We start from the raw sequence: 25,025 nt of genomic DNA on the forward strand, positions 1-25,025 counted from the left end.
GATTTCTATATTTCAAGATCGCAAGACCAGCAGGATCGTATTGCACTTCGGTTGAAAATACATAACTGTCTATTTTCCAGGCCATTCATCATAAATTCTATATTTCGCGCTGATCGAAAGAAGTCACATTCTTTGGCCAGCCACCAAATTTTCAGCGTTCGAAACGAAAATTCGTCCCAACATATGTGGACCGCGAAATTCGCAGTGATTTGCTCCGAATTTGTGAGCGGATCGAGAAACACGCCGATGGCGCGTTCAACGAAATAGAAGTTTCACTGGAAAGCTCGTTACACGATCCCTGAACTTCTCGGGACCCGAGAAGACATAAAAGTTAAGTTTGGAAGTGGTAGTATCGGTGAGTCGATGAAATAGCCCGAGAACCCTTCGACCGGGTAACGAAAGTGGTTTAGGCCTACAATCGACGACAGAAATAGTATCGTTCACCTACCGCGACGGGAAATCGAGCACTGGGACGCAATTTGTAAGTCGAACGCGATCTAACCGAGTCTTCGAAATAGCGGTCGTGTCTTTGCGAAAATTAACGTTGGCGAGCTCGAGGTCCATTGGCTAAGAAACGGGTCGAAACATTCGGTCGCGAGGCATAAACATTAATACGAGCGTTACGTGGTCCCTGAACAGCATAGAAAAATTTCAAAAGGCGTTGTAAAAAAATTGAGCAAAATTTGAAACATTTTATACGATTAATGATCATAACGAATACAGAATACGCGATCTCTGAAAAGTGAAACAGATTTCAAAACGTGTCGTATAATGATAATTTAGCAAACTTTTGAACGTTCTCTGGTATATCGTTAATAATAATCACGAGTATATCACGACCATGTTCCATGGTCTCTGGAAAGGATAGAAAAATTTCAAAATAGAAACTCACAAAATTGTAAACAGTTTGGTAAGTCTTAGAGCGTTCTCCGATACATCGTTACCGATAACAAGTATAGATAATCTCGGCATATATTGGAAAAATTTCAAACTCTGTTGTTCATAATTTAGCAAAACTTGGAGCATTTTTTTATACACAGATAATAGAATAATATATTTGATAATAATTCAGCGAGGCTGAACCGACAAACACTTAAAATCGACACGACCGGATCGCCGAGACTGGATCGTTTTTCATATTCTTAGCCAAAAATTCCTCACCGATCTACCACTTTCCTTCCTTGGATATATTTACATTCGTTAGCAATCCGTTGGATATATTTTCGATTTCCTTGTTACTCGTTCGAAAACAACAAATCGTGGAAATGCAAACATCGATGCACGATGAAAGAAAAAAAGAAAAAGAAATCTTTCGGTACCTCCACTTTGCAATTATCGAAGAATCGTCGTATACACGAACGAGCACGAATGGATACACTTGTCACGGGTTCTGTTCACCACAGAAATTCGTTTCTAACGAACCGCCAGTTTCGTCACTTTGGCCATAGAAACCTTACCGTATCGTTTTCACGTACGACACGACTTCTCCGACTATTGACTGCGGACTGACTCCGCTGTACGCAGGGACACAAACAAGTTTCGAATCCAGGAGAGGAACTTGTTTTCTAAGAGAAAATTATTTTTTCGGTAAAACACCAGCCTCGGTGTGCCACTTTGCATCGCAAAACGCACGACACGGTAAACGATGCGAGATAGAGTTTGAAATACGTTCGAATTTCGATCATTGGTTGCACGTCGATCGGGAAGAAAATTTTAACCGATTTCGTTACCTCGGAGGAGGGTGGTAAATTAAAATAGTGGACTCGTTCCTTCGACGACGGCAGGATGCAAGGACGGTTCACGGTTCGGTCGACAGCGGCTCCGATTCGACGAGATGCGACTCGGTGTGGAGCGAGACTCCCCGAAGAAGACGCGCTTAAATTCCCTGGGTTAGCGACTCTGGACTAGGCTACGTGCCGGGTATTCGTGCCGACAAAAATAACGTGGTTTCTGCGTGTGTGCACCGGCCGAAAGAGAGAAAGAGCAAGGGAGACGAGCGTCTCTCAACACCGCGATACACGGAACAGTCGGTCAGGCCTGCGGGAACACGGAAAACGCGGAACTGACCTGTCCGCAACCGACGGAACCATCTAGGTGTACCACTACCCCCAACGAGCACACCGGATTGCCCTATAATTGATAACGGTCGCGCCCGCGGCCTGGATAATTATATTCATTTTCCCGGACAATATCGAAACACCGTCTGGAAGCATTCTCACGTTCGAGTATACATACACTCTTCGGGTTAAAAATGTCTCGAATATATGGAACTCGCGTCATCGTGTGTTTGCGAACATTTAGAAATGCTGGCTTCTTCGAATAACAAAGCTTACAGAGTTTTCCACTTTTTTCAGCCTTAACGCGTTCCTCCATTCGGTTGGATATTCAGTCTTTGGATTACAATGTCTCGAGTCTATGGAATTGAAATACACGTCGGACAATTATGCGAGTAAAATACGGTGTACGTTAATCAAATAGATATTAACTGTGAGCTTTGAATCAAGTGTGTCGAATAACGCGTGAAATCTATTAACTTCGAAGCATTCTTTCCATCGACTATACAGTAAAAATCTTTGGATTAAAAATGTCCCGAATGTATGAAACTCGTGTTTTTGATTTTATAACGTAACGAAGGGGTTAAGGAAGTACAGAATCCTATTGTATCCGTTGTTATAGCGTTCGATACAGAAAAATAGTGTATTGTGGTGACGCAATGGCTCGAAAAGAACTCAAGAAATGCACCAAGATTAATTCAATGAAAAGAAATATTTCTTATTATCAAAGTAAAAGAAAACGCTATGTAATTCAGGTAAACAAAATTTTTTTATATAATAGAACAATATCACCTATCCCTGTAAATAGTTGTATATAAATCTAGTTGAAATTGTAATGCAAAGTAATGCAATCGTTTATTCCTGTATTAAATATCACTCGATAATCTCTAAGTTGTTCCTGTTTTATTTAAGCTTAAAAATTGCAGTAATTTTAATTTTTTAATGTTTTTCGACCTAATTATTCGAGTCCTCGTTAAGTAGCTGGACAATTAATATAGATCAGATAAACCACTTGTTTGCGTTGGTAAGAACGATTTTACGTTTATCGTCAATATAGTGAAACGTCAACTACATTTCACGATTATATCTTAAGGTGTCTACAATGCCAAGAACTGCACAGAATTAATGTCGTGTCAATCATTGAAAATTTGTAACATTAAACGCAGACGGTGTTACATGCAACAAGTTATTCGCGTGGCTTCGTTGGCGCAATATGGATAGATTTTAAAGTTCTAGTTAAGCAGAGATTACAATATTATTTGCAGAAAAAGGAACTCTTATCGTAACGATTAATTCGATCGTTTTACTCGAACAGAATTGCAATACTGAATTTCTAAAAATGATAGAAATCCAATTTAGTAAAAGAAAAACAATATTTCAAAACTTTCCTATCTTTGTTCGCAAATTTAATTACATAAAAATTATGCAATACCTTGTGCAAAAGAAATTTTTATCGTACTGGCTAATTTCATTGATGTACAATATTGGAATACTGAATTTATGAAAGTGAGAGTAACTTTAATTCGGTATAAAAAGTACAATATTGTTTTGTTCTTAGCAACATCCGACAATTCAATCGATTCTACATAAATCTAAATTAAAGAAACACTGTGAAACTATTTTCGGAAGAAGGAACGTGTACAGTTCTTACAATTCATACGATTATAATTGTCCGAACTGAAAAACGTTTAAAACTCTATTCGATGTGACAGAACGTATCCCAGACTAATCGATCATTATACCGTTCCCTGTGTTGCTCCTCGCCTATTTTGGTCTCGGTTTCGGTTGAACGCTTGTCATTATCAATAGTAATTTCGCACGCAAGCACGTTTCGCTACCAATTCCTGTCAATATATGCCGAAGCAATGCTAGACGAATGTTTTTACACGGCACGTAGACAAGCACGGACACGTACAGGTGGGCGTAGAAACGTCAGATTTAATTGCCGCGGCATGTGCACCGACCTAATATTAGTCGTGACTCAAAGTGACTTTTCGTCGGTGAAAGAAGAGAAAAGAGTTTGTTTAGTCGCCTCGGTTAAAAATAAGACCCTCCCTTCCATGTAACACTCAGCCCGCGGCAATGGATCATGGATTATCGTTTAACCACCAAAATTTAATTTTGCACTGAAACGAAAAACACGGAACGACGATTGTTTACGTCCAAACTGGGTATAAAATTTTTCGTAAGAATCGCAACTTACGATTTCGATTTTAAAATGTCATAATCGGTCGTAGTATCGAAGAAATCGAATCTTAACGTTGATTCGAATCGAAAGGAATATACGTGGGACGATCGGTGCACCGAAACAAACACAACGCCGAAAGTGAACGAACATTCGGAATGAAATTTCTCAACTATACAATGTCACAGTAATGTTCCAGTTTAATATTTCCGTTCCGAAAAGCTAGAGTTTATCATTTTTTTCTTCTTACGATTAAACAATTGTGCAACGTAGTTCAACTAGATACGTATTATAATTTTCTCAAAATAATTTTCATTCTTTTATTAATTCGAAACACGATGAGAAAAAAGATTTGCACATTGTGCATGGTTTCAGGTAAAGGGTTAATTTAACATACGAAACTTGAGATTTGTACCAATCTGGATCAATTTATCGAGAGAGTGGATCATCATTATTCCACGACGTAGCCAATTTTTCGAATTTCGCTACAATCTTTTCAGGTCGATGGTTCCAAGGCTTGAATTTTTAGTAGAACACGAAAAACAAACAAATAGAGTTTTATATCCGAAATTATCAAACATCCTGCTTTAGTCGAGTAAAATATTTCACCTATAACGGATAGAGTACGAAACGAGTCTTCTACTCTATGCATTCGAAAAAGTGGATTATTTTTCTCTACAATTTACAACAGAGGGTTCTCTTCAATCTACAAAGTACTGTAACCGATAAACATTCCGAAAAATGTTTGTTCGCTAAAATAACACGTTCCAAGACCTTCCAATCGCGTGATGATCGATACAAAAAAAAAAAAAGAAATCATTTTTGTTCAACGCGCGCCTATTTCTATTAATACGATTGCGTCTAAACGATCGAATGGATTTCAATGAAACCTTATATTTACGTTTCATATTCTCGTCTCAAGAACGGATTCAATTTCGAGTAAAATCGGTCCCCGTGAAACGACAGTTACCTCTTGTAGTATTTCGATTTTTCCATCGTTACTAGGTTGTTCGATAAGTTTTCTCGTTTTTTCCATTGTAAGAAAATACTATGATATTTCAACGTTCGAACAACTATAAATATACGAACTAGTCGACGGATCTACACGAATCTTCGCACATGTTCATGAAACAGTAGTACCGTCTATAGAAAAATAAAACGACGAACCTGATAGATCAATTTCTTATCGAACGAGAAAACTTATCCAGCAATCTATCGTATTCGTTGTTCGTAAGAATTTTGAGAAAGGTTCTCGATGAATCCTCAAGGGATTGAAAATTTCATGAAAAAGTTAAAGATAAACTTTAAAAGCGATCGTCTCCGTTAATTTGTTCGCAGTTCGTTGGGGTTTGGGGGATCGCCCAATGCTCGGATTTTTCTCGCGTAGGACGTCGCGAACGGTGTCGAATTTCAGTACCCGTTTGTGTCGCAATGTCGTCCTCTTTGCTTGTATATCGAGATATCGTGTCTCGTCTTTCTCTTCCTTTCGCGAATTGCCGGTACTCTCTGTTGACCGTACATCAGCCCCTCTGTGAATGAAGACCTTCCATTCGACTTGGGTATACGCGTATTAATAACTCCGTTGGTGGCACCGTTGCGGGCGGTTCGGCTATATTTTGGCAACGTGTAAACGAATTTCCACAGGACCCAGGACCGACGATAAAAATCGAATTCGATCGTTACGACGCGAACAACCGCGCGAACTTGAAGTTAACTTTTCAAACGAGATCGCGGCCTCTCTTAGAAGCGAACATTAAAATAGAAAGTTGAATGGTTAACGCTCGAACGCGAGCGGAATAGTTTCCTGTTAGCCGATATTTACGCCGAGAAAAGGATTCCGAACCTTTGTATAACGGTCCACTGAACTAACGAAAGTTCTCTTGTTTTGTGAATTCGAAAATACTATTTCAGTTAGTTTTCGAGTCACTTGAAATATCGCAGCGCGAGAGGAAGCACCGAAATAAATTTTCCAACGATATAGCGCGACAACGTTGCAAGATCGATCGACGAGTGGGTGTCGGTTTCAATTTTTATTTCAAGAAAATTCGTCCCTGAAGAGCGAATAAGTTCTCGTACGATTTAAAATAGAGCGTATCGAACGTTTGGAACTGTCTCGTTGGGGGTGTCCGTTCCGGACGTATTTAACCGCGAAACACGTCGCTCGAAACAATCGAACGCGGTGATCGATAGCTTTCGAACGCGATATCAGCTATCACGAATTTGGCAGTTTACCCAAGTACGCGTGATTTTGATAATTGGTAAGAATTTATGGACTCGTAAGATGCGATCTGTCCAATTATTTCGAGCGAAGTGCAATGGCGCGCAAAAGCTTTCGGAGTGTTTCTGGCGTTGTTTCTGACGAGAAGAATTAATGTGAATTTTGGCCGGAGTAAAATTAAAGTACTCGGACAGGAGACTCGAAAGCACAGAGGATATTTCTAATTCCGTGTACGGGGAAATTGCTTACCGATCTCTAATCGAGCACCGCAGATCGCTTTGCCAGCAGCGTTCTCCGCCACGCAGGAAATCGTACCGGCATGCGTGCTTCCGGTCTCCGGAATCGTCAGCACCTGTCTATCACCGCTGACCGACACCAAAAAGTCCTTTCCATGAACCGGACGATCGTTAAACAGCCATTGAATCTGAAAATCGGACGTTCGACTCGCTCAGTGAATTTCGTGCAAAAATTTCATCGCGTCTCGTCCCGACTTTACTCTTCGAAGCTTGTAACACGCTCGAGACGATATCAACGATCGATCGAAATATTCGCCGACTCGATAAAACGAAACTTTGACATTGGTCTAAGATCGAAGAAAAATCGAAGGGAAAATGTTAACTCGACGCACGCGCGGTCAGAGAAGATACTTTTTCAAGGTAACGGAAAATCGTTCAAGTTTCGATTTATAGAAAAATTGCGCGTGTCCGATCAATTTTGTAAATCGTGTGCAAAAACTCGAGCGAGGAAGCTTCTCTTGAAGGTAAGGAAACATCGTTCGAGGATACGTAAACAAATCGCGCGTATTCGATTAATTTTTAATTTCAATTGTCCAGTTTACGCGCGGAGAACTCGAACGGAGAGTCTTTCTTTTCAAAGTGATGAAAAATCCTTCGAATTTTGATTCACCGAAAGATCGCGCCCGTGTATTTGATCAATTTTTTAATATACTCGCGGGAAACTCGAGCGAAGAAGCTTTCTTTCCAAGGCAACGAAAAATCGTTTGAACTTCGAACGACGGATAAATCGGCCACGTCTCTGATCAATTTTTTACTTGATTCTCAGTTTACACGGTGCGATTAATTCGTGCTGGTATCTCGAAGTTTCGACTCTGAATCGCGAAATACGCGCACGAAACGATACCGATCGGCACTCGATCCGCGAGCGTCACAGAGAATTTTACGCGATTGACTCGTTTCTCGATTTTATCACAGAAATGCTCGTGTACCGTGGAACGGGAAATGCACGTACCGATACCTGATCGGCGAGTGTCACGGAGAATTTCGCGGAGTTGTTCGCGCCGCGGCTGCGCCCGCGAATTTCCACATCAGGTACATTGTTCCTGTTTAAATATAACCCGGAGGCACGAAATTACTCTTGGTCGGCCACCTCCTGACAGGCTGGCCAACTTTGCACCCTATCTTTCACGCGTGTCCCGACACCTTCGAAGAACGGTTCTTGATCCGGCGCCACGGTTCGAGACACGTCCCCGCTCGTGTAATCGCTTTTACCGATGAAAGCGCGCAGATTTACGGCGCTTCGAACTCGTTTACTTTCCGAAACGAGATGCAAACGTCTTCTGCACCATTCGAGAGATCATTTCCGATACCGAGAATTGAAAGAGAATCGATCTCAACGTCGCTATACGCGGCATCCGATTGTCGTTAAATCTTCGACGTACCACACGTGGGTCTTCTCGGGCCCCAGAAAGATGTTCCCATCGCTCAATTGTAGTAAAACTTTGCGAGAAATTACGAAAGCTACGATAGAGTATGGATCTTTTATTCGAAATATTTATCCGAGGTCATATTATGGGTCCGTTTGAACCCAGCAGTGGTCTCACCGAGATCGCTTAAACCGTTGGTATTGAGAGGATTAACATCGATTCGCGCGATTAATTGTCGATGCTCCGGCAAAACATGGATTTTCATGGATTACTATTTTTCTCGCGTTTGACAATAGCGTGTGAACAAATATAGTATTACGTTGTATCGAAGTTTTTTTAGATACCAATTTACATCGCTAATCGAACGAGGTTCAGGTGCGAACATTCGAGCAATTAGCATCACTTACGGCATCGATCGTAATTATTATTCTTTGTTAATTCTCGACATCTTCTGTGTATTTGACGGTTGTCAAATTAGATTAATAGGTTGTTCAATAAGTTTTGTCGTTCGATAAAACTTATTGGACAATCTAGTAATTTTCTCTTGTGCCAGCTTACCTTCGGAGATGGTTTTCCAACCACGATGCATTCGAATTTCGTGGAAATTCCTTCGGGCACGCTCCTGTCCTCGAATTTCTCCTTGAACGTGGGTGCGATGAGTTTCTCCTCCATCTGTACGAATTCTTCTTTGCCTCTAAATTCGCCCAAGGATCTTACAACCAATCTGGCGAAAGCTTTGGCTTCCCCGTGGACGTTAATCGCCTTCACCACGTAATTTCCTCTGTCCTCGGGGATCGCCGGAGAAATTTTTAGAATGCCTGTTCCATCTTCCATTTGCTTCATCTGAACATTATTCGAATTTTAGCGTACAGCAGAAGTTCATTCAACATTTATCCAATAACCTGGGAAATTTTTAAACTGGGACAGAAAATTACAACAGAAAGTTTTTAACATCGAGACAGTTTACCGAGGATGTGCAGGGTGACTGATAGTTGACGATACAAGTCTCGATATAGTCACTCTATGGAAATTTTCGCGAAAAAATGAATTGAAAATATACAGTAAAATTGTTTTGGTACGACACACTGTTTTTGAGAAAATTGACTTTGAATATTTTTAGGGTACTCGCGAATTGTGGAGAGAAAGAAAAATCAGTTCTGGGGAAAACTGCAAGTCAGTCGTACTTTCAGCCTTCGCGAAACCCTTATTCCACTTATTCGTGGTAACATTCTCCTTAGCCACAGATCGAGCGTTCTTTCTTTCTAGAATACTCGACTGTCTCGACAAGACCGATTCTGTTGTTTATTTCTAATTGTATCAATTCTACTCGAGTATACATCCAAAAAGGAAATTTCATTTTTTAAACAGCTTATTGTATTACATTACTTTTGATCTTGTTATTGGCTTAAAATCGATCGAAAATGTTAAACAGCATTCTTTTTGGTATCTGACAAATATTGGAAATCGTTTATTTTGAGAATGAAACTCGTTGAAAAGAAATTATATTTTTTTATTAAAGAAATATTAAAGAAAACGTTTTTTCGAAATGTATGACAAAAACAATCAAACTAATTTGAAATTTGATTTTGCACCATTTCGATTTTGGGTGTCTTATTATGAACCACCTTTGATAGCAAAACTGAACAATATCCAGAATGAAATTTTTACGGAAATACTAGCATATGCTTCATTTATAAAAATTATACAAGTGTCAGGCATTCTTGTTTTAAATATAGCTCGTCGATGCAATTATCTTTATTATATCGAGGAAATTCCTCATTGGCGAACAATCTGTATATTACTCGTACAAATGATACATTACTTTCAAAAACAAACGAATATTTTTTATAATAAATAACAAATGGACCGAATATTTTTTCCTTTGTCATTTTTCTAAGATATCTCGACGAAAAATAAATATTTCGCAAAACTTCTTTAAGTAAAGTTACATACGACTATAAATTCTGAAAATTGATGCTCAACTATTTTTTTAAATATTGGGAATAGTTAAAGATATAAATTTAATAGTTAAGAATTGTTATATAAGTTTATACACTCAAACATATTTACACAAGTTATAATATTTAGTTGGACCTTACGTGTAACCTTTTAAAAGTTCCGAGGCATCCTACTTTTCGCGATTCAAAAGGTGGCAATCCTACCAGAAATCTTCTTAGGGTTGAAAATAGAATATACCAAAACACATTGCACATAAATTTATAAAGCGACACAACTCAAAGAAGTAAATTTTTCGGAAAAACAAGAAACTACATTATTTGTAAGCTTAGCAGAAAATTATTAAACGAATAATATTAGCAGAAAGAATAAATTCTAAGAAATAACGATCGAATATCATTCTTATCAACATATTTACTAGTCGATTCAAGCTACAACCAGCAATGTGTCACTTTTACATAAGATGGTATAATTTTATTTAAAACGTTAGAATGTTACAAGAGCGACAAATTTCCAAGTTAAGTGCATTTTTGGTAACTAATAGAAGAGTATTTATCAAACTTCTTCGTATTGGTAATTCAAAAGTTGCGTTTCTTGAGACGCGTCACTTCAGAAACACATGTAATAGATTATTCGATAAGTTTTGTCGTTTGATAAAACTTATCGAACAACCTAGTATGTATATCATGTTCAAGATTTCCAAGCAAATCTCTCGAAACAAATCCTACATATTTATTCGACCGATCGTGCCGTGTATTTTAAACGCTCACCAATATTCTTTCGTTTCCAGTGATCTCCACATTGTCCGAGAACCATCTTAGTTCCGGTTTCGGCTCTCCGACCACCGCGCATTCGAAGATGGCGTTCTCGCCTTCGGCCACCAACGAGTCTGTCGGAAGTTTCACGAACTTTGGCGGCGAACCTGGGGCGAACGTCTCCTCAACTTCCGGTAATGCTTTGTCCAGTTCATCAGGGACCGAGACCGCTGAATCAGAACAATTGTTTTTCTTTCAGCGAACCATGCACACTGTGCAACATGGTTTCCGTTTAACCGATTCGTCGTACGTACGCGTCACTGTTAATGTGCACTGACTAGACGCTTCGCCACCAGAATTAATGGCGACTACTTTGTACACACCAGCGTCGTCCAGAAAAGCCTCGTGAATAACCAGGGAGCATTTGTCACCCTGGAACAGCAACTGGAAGTCGGCAGACTCTTTCACCGGCTGCTCGTCGTGATACCAGATCACCTGAGACAACAAATTAGCGAACTGTTAAATAAGAGCGTCTCTGGAACGCTGTTGAGTGTCTAGGTGATAAAGAGAGTTGATTTCGAGAGAAATTAATTTACAGATCGTTGAAATTGAGTAGTATTACCGATGAACAAGTCCAACCGATCGTATTCAAACTTGTATGATATTTTTAACATCGTACTTAATGTTTATATTCAATCCAAAGAGACGAGATACCGATGTTTACATTAATGTCTGCGCGATTAGTTAGATGGTCTGCAGCTATTGGTCTATTTTCTTCGACTCCAGGAACCACTCTTACTCACAATTATAGTGGACTTTTTGAACGGTTCGAAAGAACTTTCGGAATTTACACTGCAGGTCTTGTTCACAGCCACTTGGCTCAATTCGAATCGTTTTATTTCCTTCAAGTTGCTCGATTTATTCGAACGGTTCGATCTTTTTTAAAGGAACCCGACATTATTCGGTTGGTGGTGGCGATGATCGTGGTAGTAGTAGTAGTAATAGTAGTAACGGTAGAGTAATAGTATTTCAAACAGCAATTCAGAATAAACTTTTAATAGAAAAAATGACTTCTTCTCACTTATTTTATCGATTCCTTTATTATCCTGTATTTGCTATTACTTATTTTAAGAAGTAATTGTTCGAAAAAATAGTTTCTTTATTATATGTACCGTTGATTATTCAAGTAACTTAATTGTAAATCAAATAATTTAAATTACAAAAAAATAGAAATGAAGTTTGGCAAAAATGTTCTATGTAATCATTGGGTCCGAGTATTATGAAGTCGGCCCTGATCTGATCACGCGCTCATCAAGTGCATTCGTTGCACTAAATGCAATTCGTGCATCAAATAATAATATATAATACATGGTGTTCCGGAAGGAAGTCGAGTAGCTTTCCCAGTACGTTCGGTAAGTTATACCGAGTCAAAAAAGTTATGTACACCATCAGCCTTGATCTACTCGTTTTTTATTTATTTTGTAACAAAAAAAATTCTATATAAACACAATCAACGTAACAAACCACCTCTCGTAAACATAAATCTATTCAAAATTTTAACAATTGTTCTCAGTCCGTTCTAGTAATTTAAATTCTAATTTTGTAGCTTGCAACAGTCTGCTGCTCGCCCTTGGCTCGAACCAAGATCCAGTGTGCATGACCTTTTGATTTAGAATGACCTACCAAACATACTAATTAAGTAAAAATTATTCGGTTTTTTCCTGGGACATCCTGTACAAATGATAGAATACGGTACAGAGATAGCGGATAGAAAACTCTAGTCACATGATCGTCTATGTATTTGTCGTTGCTGTGAGAGTCTCGCGTTTTTTCTTATCCATGAAATTGTCAATTAAATTTCAATCGAGAATAACACAAAGATAACACGAAAAAAGTTTCCTTCGTGTCAAATAATAAACGTGTCCCGAATCGAATAAGGATTGTCCTAAGATTTGATTATATAACACAACTGAATTCGATTTAACATTATCTGCGTCTTTTAATACAAGAAAAAATTAATTTATACCGAAACAAATTCAAAGTAACTGAAATTCGTAGCATACGAGCCGTAACAAAATTTCAGTAATGAATCAAAACTCCTCGAAGCTGCACAATTTTCATTGAAATAAATTTTTCCAAAAATCCATATTTAAAGAATTATCGAAGCACTTTCTACTGTACAATATACATTTTACTCGTCCTTACGTACTCCTTCGAAATTTATAATTTCATCTATCACCAACCAGAAACTAGCAATACTTATTCGTTCTTCGACACTGCTTCTCTATGTCCTATACACGACTTCGTTAACTCGAGATCGCGAAATTACTGAAAACACCCCTATATTGCGAAATTAGAAACATCGAGAGCCTTTATGCAATAATAAAGAAACTTTCTCTCATGGATATTAATTTCGAACGCGTCTAAGAAATTTCTTCGTTTCTAGGACCACTCACTTCTGGTTCGGGTTGACCGACGATCACGCAGTCCAGCCGAACGGTTCGACCTTCCTGGGCCCTGAGATCCTTCAAGGGCATCTGAATCTTCGGAACCACGGGCTCCATATCGCTACAAGCGAGTTCGGAGTCGCTGGTTTCGTGAGGAAGGCGTCCCTTCACCGAGACGTTACAGGACACCGTGGCCTCGCCAGCCTCGTTTCTAGCGACGACCATGTAACATCCGGCATCCTTCGCGAAAGCCTCCGAGATGACCAAGCTGGTCCGACCGCCGTCCGTTTGTATCTGAAACAGGGTATAGCGACACCCTGAGCGCCCGATTCCAGCTCCTCGTTTTCCCGTTTCGACACGTTGCTCTATTTTGAATTCGACGCGTGCAAGTCGCTAAAAATACCAGGGGATGCTCGCATCGGAACGAAGAAGGGATCGTGGAAGCGAGAAGGGACGAGGAAAAGCGCTGTTTTCATTGTGAGGCCTAATCGTCACACCGAATACGCGATGACTGCACGGGCATGGTTTACGATATTACACCGTAACTTTTCTCATCGATGTATAATAAACCGGAAACGTAGAATGGAATTTTTTCGTGAGAATCATCCTATTCGAGGAAATAGTCACGATATATATTTTTCGTAAGGACTGATATGTTCGTATACAATGTATAGGAATAATTTATAATCGAACGTATCAATGGATGACAATGATTCTAATCTGTGATTAGAAAGAACTGTATTGAAAAGAATTCGAGGATTGTTGCGTTAAGTATTCTTGAACAGTATTAACTATATTGTGCAGTTTGTATATTGCGAATTATAAAAACTTGGTGGTCCACGAAGTTGAGAAGTAAAGTGTATAGAAAATAGTAGCCTTTGAAGGTCACTTTTCTAACAGTGAATTATACAACGACATCTAGTTCTTTTTTTTTTTGACGTAACCATTATTTTTCTTATTTAGAATAAAGATTTTGCTTTATGTATTTCGAATACATTGGTGGAAGCGAATAGAGAGCGAAGAAAGAAAAAACGAAGCGAGCGGAGCAACCGAATGAGGTGGAGGGGATAGCGGCTTAGCGAGCGGGCCCTTGAGCGGCCAATATTTATTGTCTTGTGCGTATCCAAGCACGCGTATCATCCAATCGATTTCTATTGCATTCTTTCGATTTATTTTTCACATAACAGTTCTCTCTTGATGGTAACGTAGAGCGCCTTGTATAATATTTTGGAAGATATATCGCGATTATTGCATTTTGCGAGTAAACGTAAAAAATTTTACCTTCAAGTTCATGGTCTCCTCGATCGGTCTTCCATCGTGATACCAGATCAACGTGGGCATTGGATTTCCCCTCGCTTCGCACTCCAGTTTCACCCTTTGGCCAGCCCTGCCCATTGCGTTCGATAAAGGTGTCACAAAACGTGGTTTCTCTTGGGCAATTTTAGACGCTGAAAGTCGATGGAAAACAATGCAAGTAGGTACGAGAAAGATATTTCTACAATGACAAAACGATATATACAAACTTAAAAAATATACAAAATTCTCTGTGCAATTCAAACGTTTTCTTTTTATATATCTAACAATGCACCTGTAAACTGCAACTACACTTTCCTTTGAGAAGAAACACGTAATTTTCTTTTTGGATAAAATTATCGGGAAAAAGGGCTCAAAAAATAAATATCTCGCGAAATATTGCATATAAGAATCATAAGAAACAGATTTAAAAGTGCTTGTTCTATAATGTTGAAACATCTGAACATTGTATATATGAAGAATTAATAAGCCTTAATAAGAAATTATAAATATGTCGCCAAGTATTGATTCTTCGAACACCTCTAGTAAAAGTTTCACATAGAATACGATCTAGATCGAGAAGAAGAATTACTTAAAAAAGAAAACATACGTTTGCGTTGTAGCGCTTATTAAAAAATTGTAATTAGAGAAAGATAGAACTCGTTATATCGTTAAACTTTTTCCAGTATTATTTCCTTCTACTCTCAATAAAACAAGAGATACGGCCAGTTGGAATTACACGACTCACTCTGTACAACAAAGTATAGATGGAAGAAAAAGATCAGCCCTCGAGGGAACTGCGAAAAGTAACGGTTCAAATGGTTTCATCTCAACTTTCACAAGATTATGATAAGCAAAAATCACGCGATACTGTTCGCATTCTATTCATGATATCGTATTATTCAACACTGAATCGATCTTTCATTGTAACAATATAATTCCCTTACCTTCCACGTTCAGAGAAGCAGAAGTGGAAGCTTGACCCAATCGATTCGCTGCTTTGCACGTGTAAGTGGCCTTATCCTCCAGAAACACTTCGTCGAATTTTAAAACAGCTTCGCCATTGTTATAAGTGATAACGTAGTCCGGAGAATTGTCGATGTTTATGTCGTTCTTGTACCACTGTACAGTTGGCAGAGGATTACCCTCGACGATACAGTCCATTCGATGCGAGGAGCCTTCCGTTACAACCGATGGTACCAATTCTTTTACAAAAACTGGCGGACTCGGTTGTTCTTCCGGTGCTGTTTCTAAAAATTTAACAACAGCGATTGTAAAAATTACGAAACTTGAAACAATACTTACTCCTAGGGTTCGAGTTTTCTCTAAAGGAATAAAATTCTATGGATGATTTTCCTATTGAAAATTAACAAAATTAACTGTAAATATTTGTCGGTAGACTTTTATGCGTCAATATGAAGTAGGCTTCAGTTGTATAATAGTATTAACAAACACAAATCTCGAAACTTTGGAATACATACAGGATATCTCTAATAATACGATAATTTTTCTACTGTACGAATTTACCTCCAACGGACTAAAATCCTATGCATTCTTTTACCATTGAATTATACTACAAATGAAATATATCAAGTAGGTGTTTTCTAGAATTTTGTTCGCGATTATTACTATCAAATTTTCACGATACACGGCGTATAGAAAAATAATTGAACACTTTCGATTCTTTAAACCTTGTCGCTATTTGAATATTTTTAATCGGTCGTATTTAATTACACATCTTTTTCAGTGAAAGTAACATTCGCACTCACAGTAAGTAAATTTGGAATCGTTTATAATTTTAGCTTGAAATACATTTGGAAATTAGGCAACACTCCTTGATTTCACCCCTCCTTTTAAATTTGTCAAAATTTCAACATTCGAGACGTATTTTGGAATCTTTTATTTGCACACTTTATCAAGAAGCAACAAGAATTGCAATCTTACCACTGACAGTCAACGTGGCGGACGTTTCAGCCGAACCAGCGATATTGAACGCTCTGCAAGTGTATTTAGCAGAATCCTCGGCGAAAGTCTCTTCGATGGTCAAAGTGCAAACACCTTGCGAGTAAGTAGTCAAATAGTCGGGATTATTCAAGATCGAAATGCCATCCTTGTACCAGACCACTTCTGGCAATGGATGACCAACAAGGTTGCACTGGAAGGTAAATCTTTCGCCCTCTTGCACCGTGGCATCGTTCAGAGGGATGGAGAATTCTGGAGCTAAGGGAAGAATGTTTTCCTCTCGTACCTTTTCGTAGGATTTCTCGTGAGTTTCTTCTGTAACAATCCTCTTCGGAGGACTTGGTTCGCGTTGAAACAGTGGAACTGTTTTCTCGATCTCCGTCTAAAATTCAAGTGTAAGTACGATAGCGAGATAGTACAATACATTAAGAACGGACATTATGATTTTTATTCTAACCGGAATTAGGCCAATAACGAGTTACAAGTTCATCCAAATGCTTCCAACCAGAGGTGTCAAACACAGTGGCCTGAAGCCCGAAAACTGATTTCATTCAAACAATTATTAACAAGAATTATGAAGAATTATAGAATTTGCTTTAAATGTTCATCGATGATTATTTGAATTGGAAAATTGATTTGAAAATCTTTACTTAGTACTTCGCTTTCTACAACGTCGAAGAAACCAAATGAAACTTTACACAGGGTAAGATTAACAAATGAACATTTAACATTTATGTTGAAAAACATCGCTATCGAAAAAAATTACACCCGAGATGGATGAAATAATTTCTAATAAAAAATATTAGTTTCTGATAGAAAATTTCAATTTTATTGTTTTCAATGTTTTCTAATTTTTGTAAATGTAACTAAAGAAAGAAATGTAGAATTATGAAATCGCCAATATCATTTTGAGACATATTTTTTGTCTGTGTCCAATTTCATGCCTCTGAAAAATTTGAGAAATTAGACGAATCGTGTAACTCGTTTATTACAATTATTCTTATTATTACTCGAATGAATAATAAAACTTATCATTATCTGTATAATACGGTTCAGAAGATTCTTCACTGACGATAATATTTTTTTATGCGTCTTCTTTTTCAAAGTTTATGAAGTTGCCTTCAATTTTTTTATACACAACCATATTATTCTTTGCGTACCTATCAATTAGCGGGCATCGAGACGATATTTACGAGTCCTAGCAACATTACATCGAAATAACCTTGTTTACGTTGTCAGAATGTAATACGCTGCACCAGCAGTTTCGAACAAATGTTCGTATCAAGATCACACGTACGTTATATAATAACAATATTGTTATAGGCCGTTGAGTTCGTCTCGATGTCAGCCACGGCGCCGTAGGCAAAAATATTTATAGTCTCGTTTAAAAAAACATCGATGACAACGGATTGCAGATACATGCTGAGCATTAAATCGGGATGGTTACGTGATTGAAATATCTACGCATTCGCTTATTCGTACTATGACCTTGGAGACGAAAATTATTTATATTGCGAGAATGTGATGTTCAGACACAGTAGAAATTGCTGATATTTATTCTAAACGTTACATTCCATCGAAGTAAATTGTCACGTCGAAGATCGTGTTGTTAAACTTTGTCGATTTCTTTTCAATTCTTGCTAAATAAAATAAATGATAGGCAAATAATACTATAGAATTGTACATAAAAACGAAACTGAAAGTGACCTTGGATACTTGTAAAAGAAGGACGCATCGTGAATCTAATATTATCAGCTTGAAGGACGTTCAGAAACGTGTCATCCATGAAAACAAAATTGTGATCGATCTCTTGACAAGAAAAACAATAGCTAGTCGAACACTGACATCCTCTTGGCGAGAAAAACCGATTCCGTGTGAAAAGAACGCTAGTTAGCGCGGTACAAGAGAATTTTTATCACTTCGTGTATCATCATTGTTACAAGTTCTCCATTAGCGTGCAACGAAGGTATTAATTGATTGTATTCAATGATAGAAGAAATTACGCTAAAATCACGAGAAAGTATTCGAGTTAGTGGGTAGCGATGCGATTGTAATTCCTTTTGACTTTAACGAAGAAAAGTAATTATGGGAAAGATGACGAGCTTTCGCACAAAAAAAAAAAAAATTTGAACGTATCGATATAATTGAAAAACACGCTATAGCGAAAGACGATCTTAATTAAACCTCAATTAATTATCAATGTTAAGAGACACGAATACTTTTTCGAAAGGACCACTATTGGCAATAACGTAGCGAAAGAGATCAATAATGGGATAGGTAACACATTTTTCCTCGAAGAAAGAATGTTAGCGATCAGATAATAGATTACGCGGTGCACTTTGTATAATATACCTTCTGTAAAATATGTATTTCTTTAGTGGTGGTGGCCGATGTGACAGTTTCTTCCACGAAACTCTCGTCTTTCGTGATTTCGATCTTCTCGGTTTGCGCGGATACCGAACACAATGGCGGCGCGGGAACTTTTTGTGTTTCGCTCTCTTCTTTCAATTTCCTCGCTTCCATGGTGGCTTTTTCCAATGTTTCCGCCGCGAGTTTCTCCGCGATTTTTCTAGCGTTCTCAGCCTCCTCTCTGGCTGCTTCCGCGGCAGCCATCACTTCCTTGGCAGCTTGCAACTGCTCGTTTGTTTCCTGTTTCTCCATTCGTATCTTCTCCCGTAGATCTTCCGCGTTCTTAAGATTCTCCGCCAATGTGCGCAACTCGGACGATACGACAGCGAACGAATCCAGCATCTGCCGGTTCTCGACTATCACCTCGTTGAATTGCGGTAACCGCTCTGTACCTGATGTGAACAATTTTAGAAGATAGTATTTAATAAAGATACTCCTCTTCTATGATTGAACATTAATTAATAAACAAGAGAAAGAGAGAGAGAGAGAGAGAGAGAGAGTATTGACAACTGCCTGCAATGAATTTCTAATTATACCGGTGCTTGTGTCGAACTCCCAACGAAGATAATAGCTTCGAAGAAGTCAAAGTGGAAACAACTTTAGCGGAATAATAACAATATTCTTACTGTCGTTAATAATTTTATACAGAAGTGTAACATCCGCAAGTTGTTTATATTAAACGGTGAAAGTAAATTGAAACGTACTACGAAATTAAAAATTCAACTGATAGGAACGCATCGTTAATAATGGTGATTTTAATTCGATGATAGATTGTACGCTCAACTTGTCTAATTTGCTTTCAGGACCCACACATTTTTGGGTATGCTGAGAATCTTAGTTCAATTCTTACGAACACTTTTTTAATTCGCGTTTATAAATTCTTAAGTATTATTAAATATTTTATTATATATATATTGATTGTGTAGGCATTTTTTCACTTTAACAGTACGATATATAATACAATCGGACCAGATTCGGCTCGATGCAATGATACAACTGACCAATTCTTCTCCTCACTTTCGGCGTTTCGATATGTATGTATTTACTCAGCGATACTTTTGTCACAGATTGTCACAAGGCACCGTTACCTTGGCAACGTAACAAACAAATCAAATTATTTTTAATCCAATTAACGGCCGAGCCATCGATACGCGTATATAGCAAAGCGTAGAAACGAGATATCTTGTAACTCAGACTCAAGCATTCCGTTATATACGAGATATCGCGTAATCTACACACAACGTGTTAAATAACATAGCTAAATTTGAATACAACGTACGATATCGAACACGATAGGATTTGAAAATTAGAAACTTTCTAATAAGAGTTAAAAATCGAAGTACTCGTTTATTTACCGAAAACAATCGTCGACAATTCTTTCAGCTTTTCAATCCTCGCCTCTTGAATCTCTTCGCCCGGTTTCAAATAATTCTCAATCTCCTGAAGCAGCTCCGTCGCATCTATCGGTACTTTCACCATGGTTGCTTTCCTAGCGATCGCCATCAACAATTTACTACCCGTTCTATTCCACACCTTGGCTTCCTCCAAAAGTACAAAATAGTCTACGCTCAAGTTAATCCGTTTCTTCGTTTCCTCCACCTTCTCCCTCAGGTTCTTCCATCTTTCTCTCAACGAGGAAATATCATTCGTGATTTGTGGCGTTAGAACGTTAACCGATTTCTCGGTCGTCTTCACGAAAGTCTCGATTCTCTCCTCCAGGATCTATGGACAAAACGGTGCATCACTTGAACCGTACCGACTACTTTCTTAAAATAGAAAGTTAATTCTATATTATCGCTTCGTAAAATGCTTTACATAATTCTTCGCTTACCGATCCTACGTTTCCTGCATCGAGCGCGAGAGAGAACAGATTTATAATAACATTAATCGCAATTCCAATACACCTGGGGTAAATATCAAAGACGCAAAAGATCTCGCTTGTTTTCGAGTAATTTTTCAAGGAAAAGTACGAAATTTCGGTACAAATAAAACACACGTACACACATTTTGAAAAATATACGAGAAAATAGACTTTTCCGCTCCTTAGATTCAAAGGATTGCCTGACGTACGAATATAAGGTATTTCTTTCATAGTGTTATTGATTCCAACGTGTGGTTATGTGCATTTTACATACAAGGTGTCTAGTAGCAAGTGAGAAGTACAATAGGTATGGAGTCCGAATATAAAAATAAGAAAAAAAGTTCATATAAACACTTGTTTGTGCCCGATGTGACTTCGTTTCAGAGTTACAGCTTATTTTATGTTGCAATTAATTTTTCCGCGTATAAGATACATACAACAAATATTGACCGAGTTCAACCGATAAGTTAGATACTGTTTTTCTGTATCAAATTCCCTAATCACTTCGTTCTCAAGATCTAAATCCAAATGATTCTCACCTGTGGGCATATTTAAAATAAGCAAGTTTAATTCATACATTTAAAACAGTTTACCGAACTCTTGTGGTTAATACTGAAAAACTACATCAATGTATTAAGGAAGTAGAGACACCGATTCTTGTTGAAAAACTCGATTTTTCAAATCAATGGGAATCGAAAGTTGGAAACTTGATTTGCTAAAAAATCGATCTACTGGTGTAAAAAAAAGAAAACAATTTGACACGTCTATCTTATTTATACATGCGATCGAATTTTCTCGAAAAAAGAGTAAACGATGTGTCTGCTTTTTAATCGATCTGATTTTATGCTGAAAAAATTCGTGAAAATATTGGTTAAAGAAAGGTCGATCTACCGGTGTAAAATATTTGATCGGCATCCTTGTAACGAAAACTGTTAACAAATCCGTATAAAACCCGAACTTATTCGAACATAATCGAAAATCGATGATACGACGTATTCGTGCCTGTATCGAAATTACAGTAGTCTTTACTTCGAGCAGTGTCTTTGAAGATAAACGAACAATTATTGTAACGTAAAATATATTTGAACTTCTAATTAACTTGTAAGTAACTTGAAAATAAAATCGTATCGGCCATTTTTTTATACGAACTTTTCTCTTATTTTTACATTTAAAATCTATACGATGCTTCCCACATGCCAACAAACACTATATATAGTTTCGAGATTGTTCGAAAATGGGTAATTTTGGTCTTTGGTATTGATACACGACGATTCGAATGCTCACCTCGACGGTTTTCTCGAATTGCACGAAGGAAGTAGCGGCGGCCTTGACGACCTGAAGATTTTCACCGATCCTCGCATCTACGATCCTCAAGTGATCGCTCAGATCGCGGAGATCGTTGTGAATCCTCTCGAGATCATCCGCGAACATGCACATTCGTCGATGCTCCTCGATTCGCTTCATCTCGCACTCGTAGAATGTAAAATCGATCGACGCCAACATCGCGGCGTGATTCAATTTTTCGATATCCTGAACGCCAGTTTCCGGTGGCTCCTGTTTCTTGATCCTGGCTATCACTTCTTCCACCTTCGTGTTCAGCCGAGCCAATCGATCGTTGATGTACCTTTGTTTTGCGTCTAGTTCGCTGAAGGCGGCTTCCACTTCGAGTAGGTTCTTTAGGGACAGCACGCGCTCCGTTTGGATCTTCAGTTGTTCGATTTCGTGCTTGACCTTGAACGGAACCACCAACCATTTTTTCATTACGCGCAAATGTTTGTACTTTTTGTCCGAAAGTGATTCAAGTCCTTTCCTGTTTCCAAATACGTACTATTTATAAAAAAATTCCAAACCAAATATTATTTAGGATTTCTATTTTAATAGATTCTAAAATATTGATAAACTCTGATTATATTCTGTTTCATATTCTTCTGATCTTAGATATATGTATCATTTTAAGTGAAATATATTTTTTGACCACAAGTGTATTTATAACACTTCCAAAATAAATATATTTGTAGTTCTGTTTAGCAGCTGTTTAGCATCCATTGAATAATTCATAAGAATATCGAAAGACCTTGACTAAAAAATTTTAAGAAAAAAATTAGAGTCAGCTCAATTCTGTGAAAAATTGAAGCTATACCACATTTAAACCAATCTTCTGAGGGTTTTTCTTAGAAATTTTTCATTCGACGAAACTATAATAAAGAATGGAACGAGTAAGGTATTTAACGAAAGATTGTGACCGATTTATTCTTTTTATTTCGTATAAATACACCTAGGCCAGTTTAGTAGACTTCTTTATTATAGTTTTCCATGACCCTCATCTTAATCCAGACTTTTAATTTATTTTACATACCCGATGTCTTGGTGCTAATGTCTCTTGTGTATTAAATTCTTTTATTCCACTCGATAAATGAAATTTTTATTATTATTCGTTTATTAATTCCCGCAATTAGAAAGCAATGGTAAATGCGACGTCCTACCTCTTCGATATTCTGGAAAATGGAAATCAACGAGTCCAGGAGAGTTTCGTAGTCTATGGCAGTTGTACGTAGATTCTCGTGCATCTGATGAAGTTTCTTTGAAATCTCCTCGACAATTTGTGCATCCCCTGTGTCGGTATATTGGGCCAATCAGTGAGATACCATTTGCGAAAGCTTGTGCTTGCGAAATATGTGTTTATTTATGTACCTTTTAAACCCAAGGAGCTCATGCTCTTAATTCTAGAATTCAATTCGTTGACCGCCTTGCTCAATTCGGATGGAACTCGATATTTAGAATTTTGTAGATCCTGAAGTATGACCGATGCCTCGGAGGACTGAGTCTTTATCACCGGATACAGTTGTTCGCTGAATTTCGAAACTATCTCCAATGTCTGAACGGATCAACAGAAATACGTATTTAAATCACCAATGATCCCCATTTGCCACCAAATTTGAAATAAAGATGTTCGTCCAGTTACCTTTGTGCTTTCTTCGATTTTTCGCTCGTATTCGATACGTTTTTCCATGAAAATTTCACTGGTGACTCTCTTCAACTGTAATTGCTTATTAGCGAATTTATCCAAAAGTGTCTGGACGCACAAACAAGCTCTGTGCACATCGAGATAGGGATCGTCGATCTGAAAAATATTTCATTCCAAAAATCTCACAATTGTTTAATTCGAAATTAAATTACCAACACCATCGTACCAATCGTGTTACTAACGATGGTGAAATTTCACAATTGTTTAATTCGAAATTAAGTTACCAACACCATCGTACCAACGATTTAATAACGGTGGTGATAATATATAACCACAGTGAACTCTATAACACCTCTTTGTATACCGATAATGTTGTTACACTTTTCCAAATAATATCATTAAACGCTCTTCGTTGAGTAAAAATTTCAGCAACCGGAAACCCACCTTTACAGCAGCGTCCAAGAATGCCTTTCCATTGCCGGTGAGTTTCACGTAAAGAGGTTGCAGATCTTTCCAGTGTCTCTCCAGCTCTTCAACTTTCACCTCGTCGAAAACGTCCGTATGTCTCGTCAGTTCGTTATCGATCGACTCGATTTCCCTCATCAGTTTCTCGGCGTCCACGTGGAATTGCCAATAAAGGGTGCCCAAATCGATTCTCTTCGCAACCAGGTCCTTTGTCTTCGTCCAAGCGTTCTGGAGCTCAGTGACCTTCGACTGTAATTCCAACTTCTGCGATTCCTCCAGTCGCTCTCTGATAGGAAGTATCTCGAACTCCAGGTGCTCGACTTCTTCGGTTCGTCGCTCGAGATCGTTCAACAACTGACGATGCAATCGACAGAAATCCTCAGCCATGGCTACGTCACTACCCATGTCCTGGTGACCCTGAAGAACCGCCTCGGGGATGCTCGCCAGCCATTTTCGTAGCTCGTCGTGTTTGTCCAGGAACGCGTTTATGATCCTCGATATTTCCAGATTCTCCTTCTCGTGAGCCGTGCATTTTTCCATTAGTCGAATCTTCCGGTTCTCCAGTTCCTCCACCGTGCGTTTCACACCCTGTGGAACACGAAACGTGGATTGGAGTGGAAGAAAGTTTGACAAGAATGATGCACGACCAAATTCGGTATTTGTTTATTTCGAAAGAATAGTATTATCGATGGTAAGAAAGGAGAAAAGAATCAATGTGGCTGGGGCTTATTATTCGCACATGAATTAAAGATACACGTACTTGAGGATATATGTATCAAAAATGGAAAACAC

The 25,025-nt window shown here is 38.2% G+C and overlaps 1 protein-coding gene across 10 annotated transcripts in view; it reads right to left on the reverse strand.

Moving 5' to 3' along the window:
* LOC143148247 (uncharacterized) overlaps positions 1-25,025 on the reverse strand; it is a 94,899-nt gene that overhangs the window by 21,162 nt on the left and 48,712 nt on the right. For 9 of the 10 annotated variants that reach the window (XM_076314401.1, XM_076314404.1, XM_076314403.1 and 6 more), the window contains 15 exons: positions 24,213-24,821; positions 23,766-23,924; positions 23,495-23,678; positions 23,287-23,414; positions 22,088-22,534; positions 20,298-20,664; positions 18,886-19,334; positions 16,516-16,915; positions 15,519-15,821; positions 14,560-14,726; positions 13,288-13,572; positions 11,146-11,326; positions 10,847-11,061; positions 8,679-8,963; positions 6,707-6,881 (listed from right to left, as the gene is read on the reverse strand). In XM_076314401.1, the coding sequence (XP_076170516.1) occupies positions 6,707-6,881; positions 8,679-8,963; positions 10,847-11,061; positions 11,146-11,326; positions 13,288-13,572; positions 14,560-14,726; positions 15,519-15,821; positions 16,516-16,915; positions 18,886-19,334; positions 20,298-20,664; positions 22,088-22,534; positions 23,287-23,414; positions 23,495-23,678; positions 23,766-23,924; positions 24,213-24,821 (4,354 nt within the window). The remainder of the gene's footprint in view (positions 1-6,706; positions 6,882-8,678; positions 8,964-10,846; positions 11,062-11,145; positions 11,327-13,287; positions 13,573-14,559; positions 14,727-15,518; positions 15,822-16,515; positions 16,916-18,885; positions 19,335-20,297; positions 20,665-22,087; positions 22,535-23,286; positions 23,415-23,494; positions 23,679-23,765; positions 23,925-24,212; positions 24,822-25,025) is intronic. The other variant, XM_076314402.1, reaches the window with a different exon arrangement.

This window comes from Ptiloglossa arizonensis, chromosome 6 (genome assembly GCF_051014685.1).
Source record: "Ptiloglossa arizonensis isolate GNS036 chromosome 6, iyPtiAriz1_principal, whole genome shotgun sequence".
NCBI lineage: Eukaryota > Metazoa > Arthropoda > Insecta > Hymenoptera > Colletidae > Ptiloglossa > Ptiloglossa arizonensis.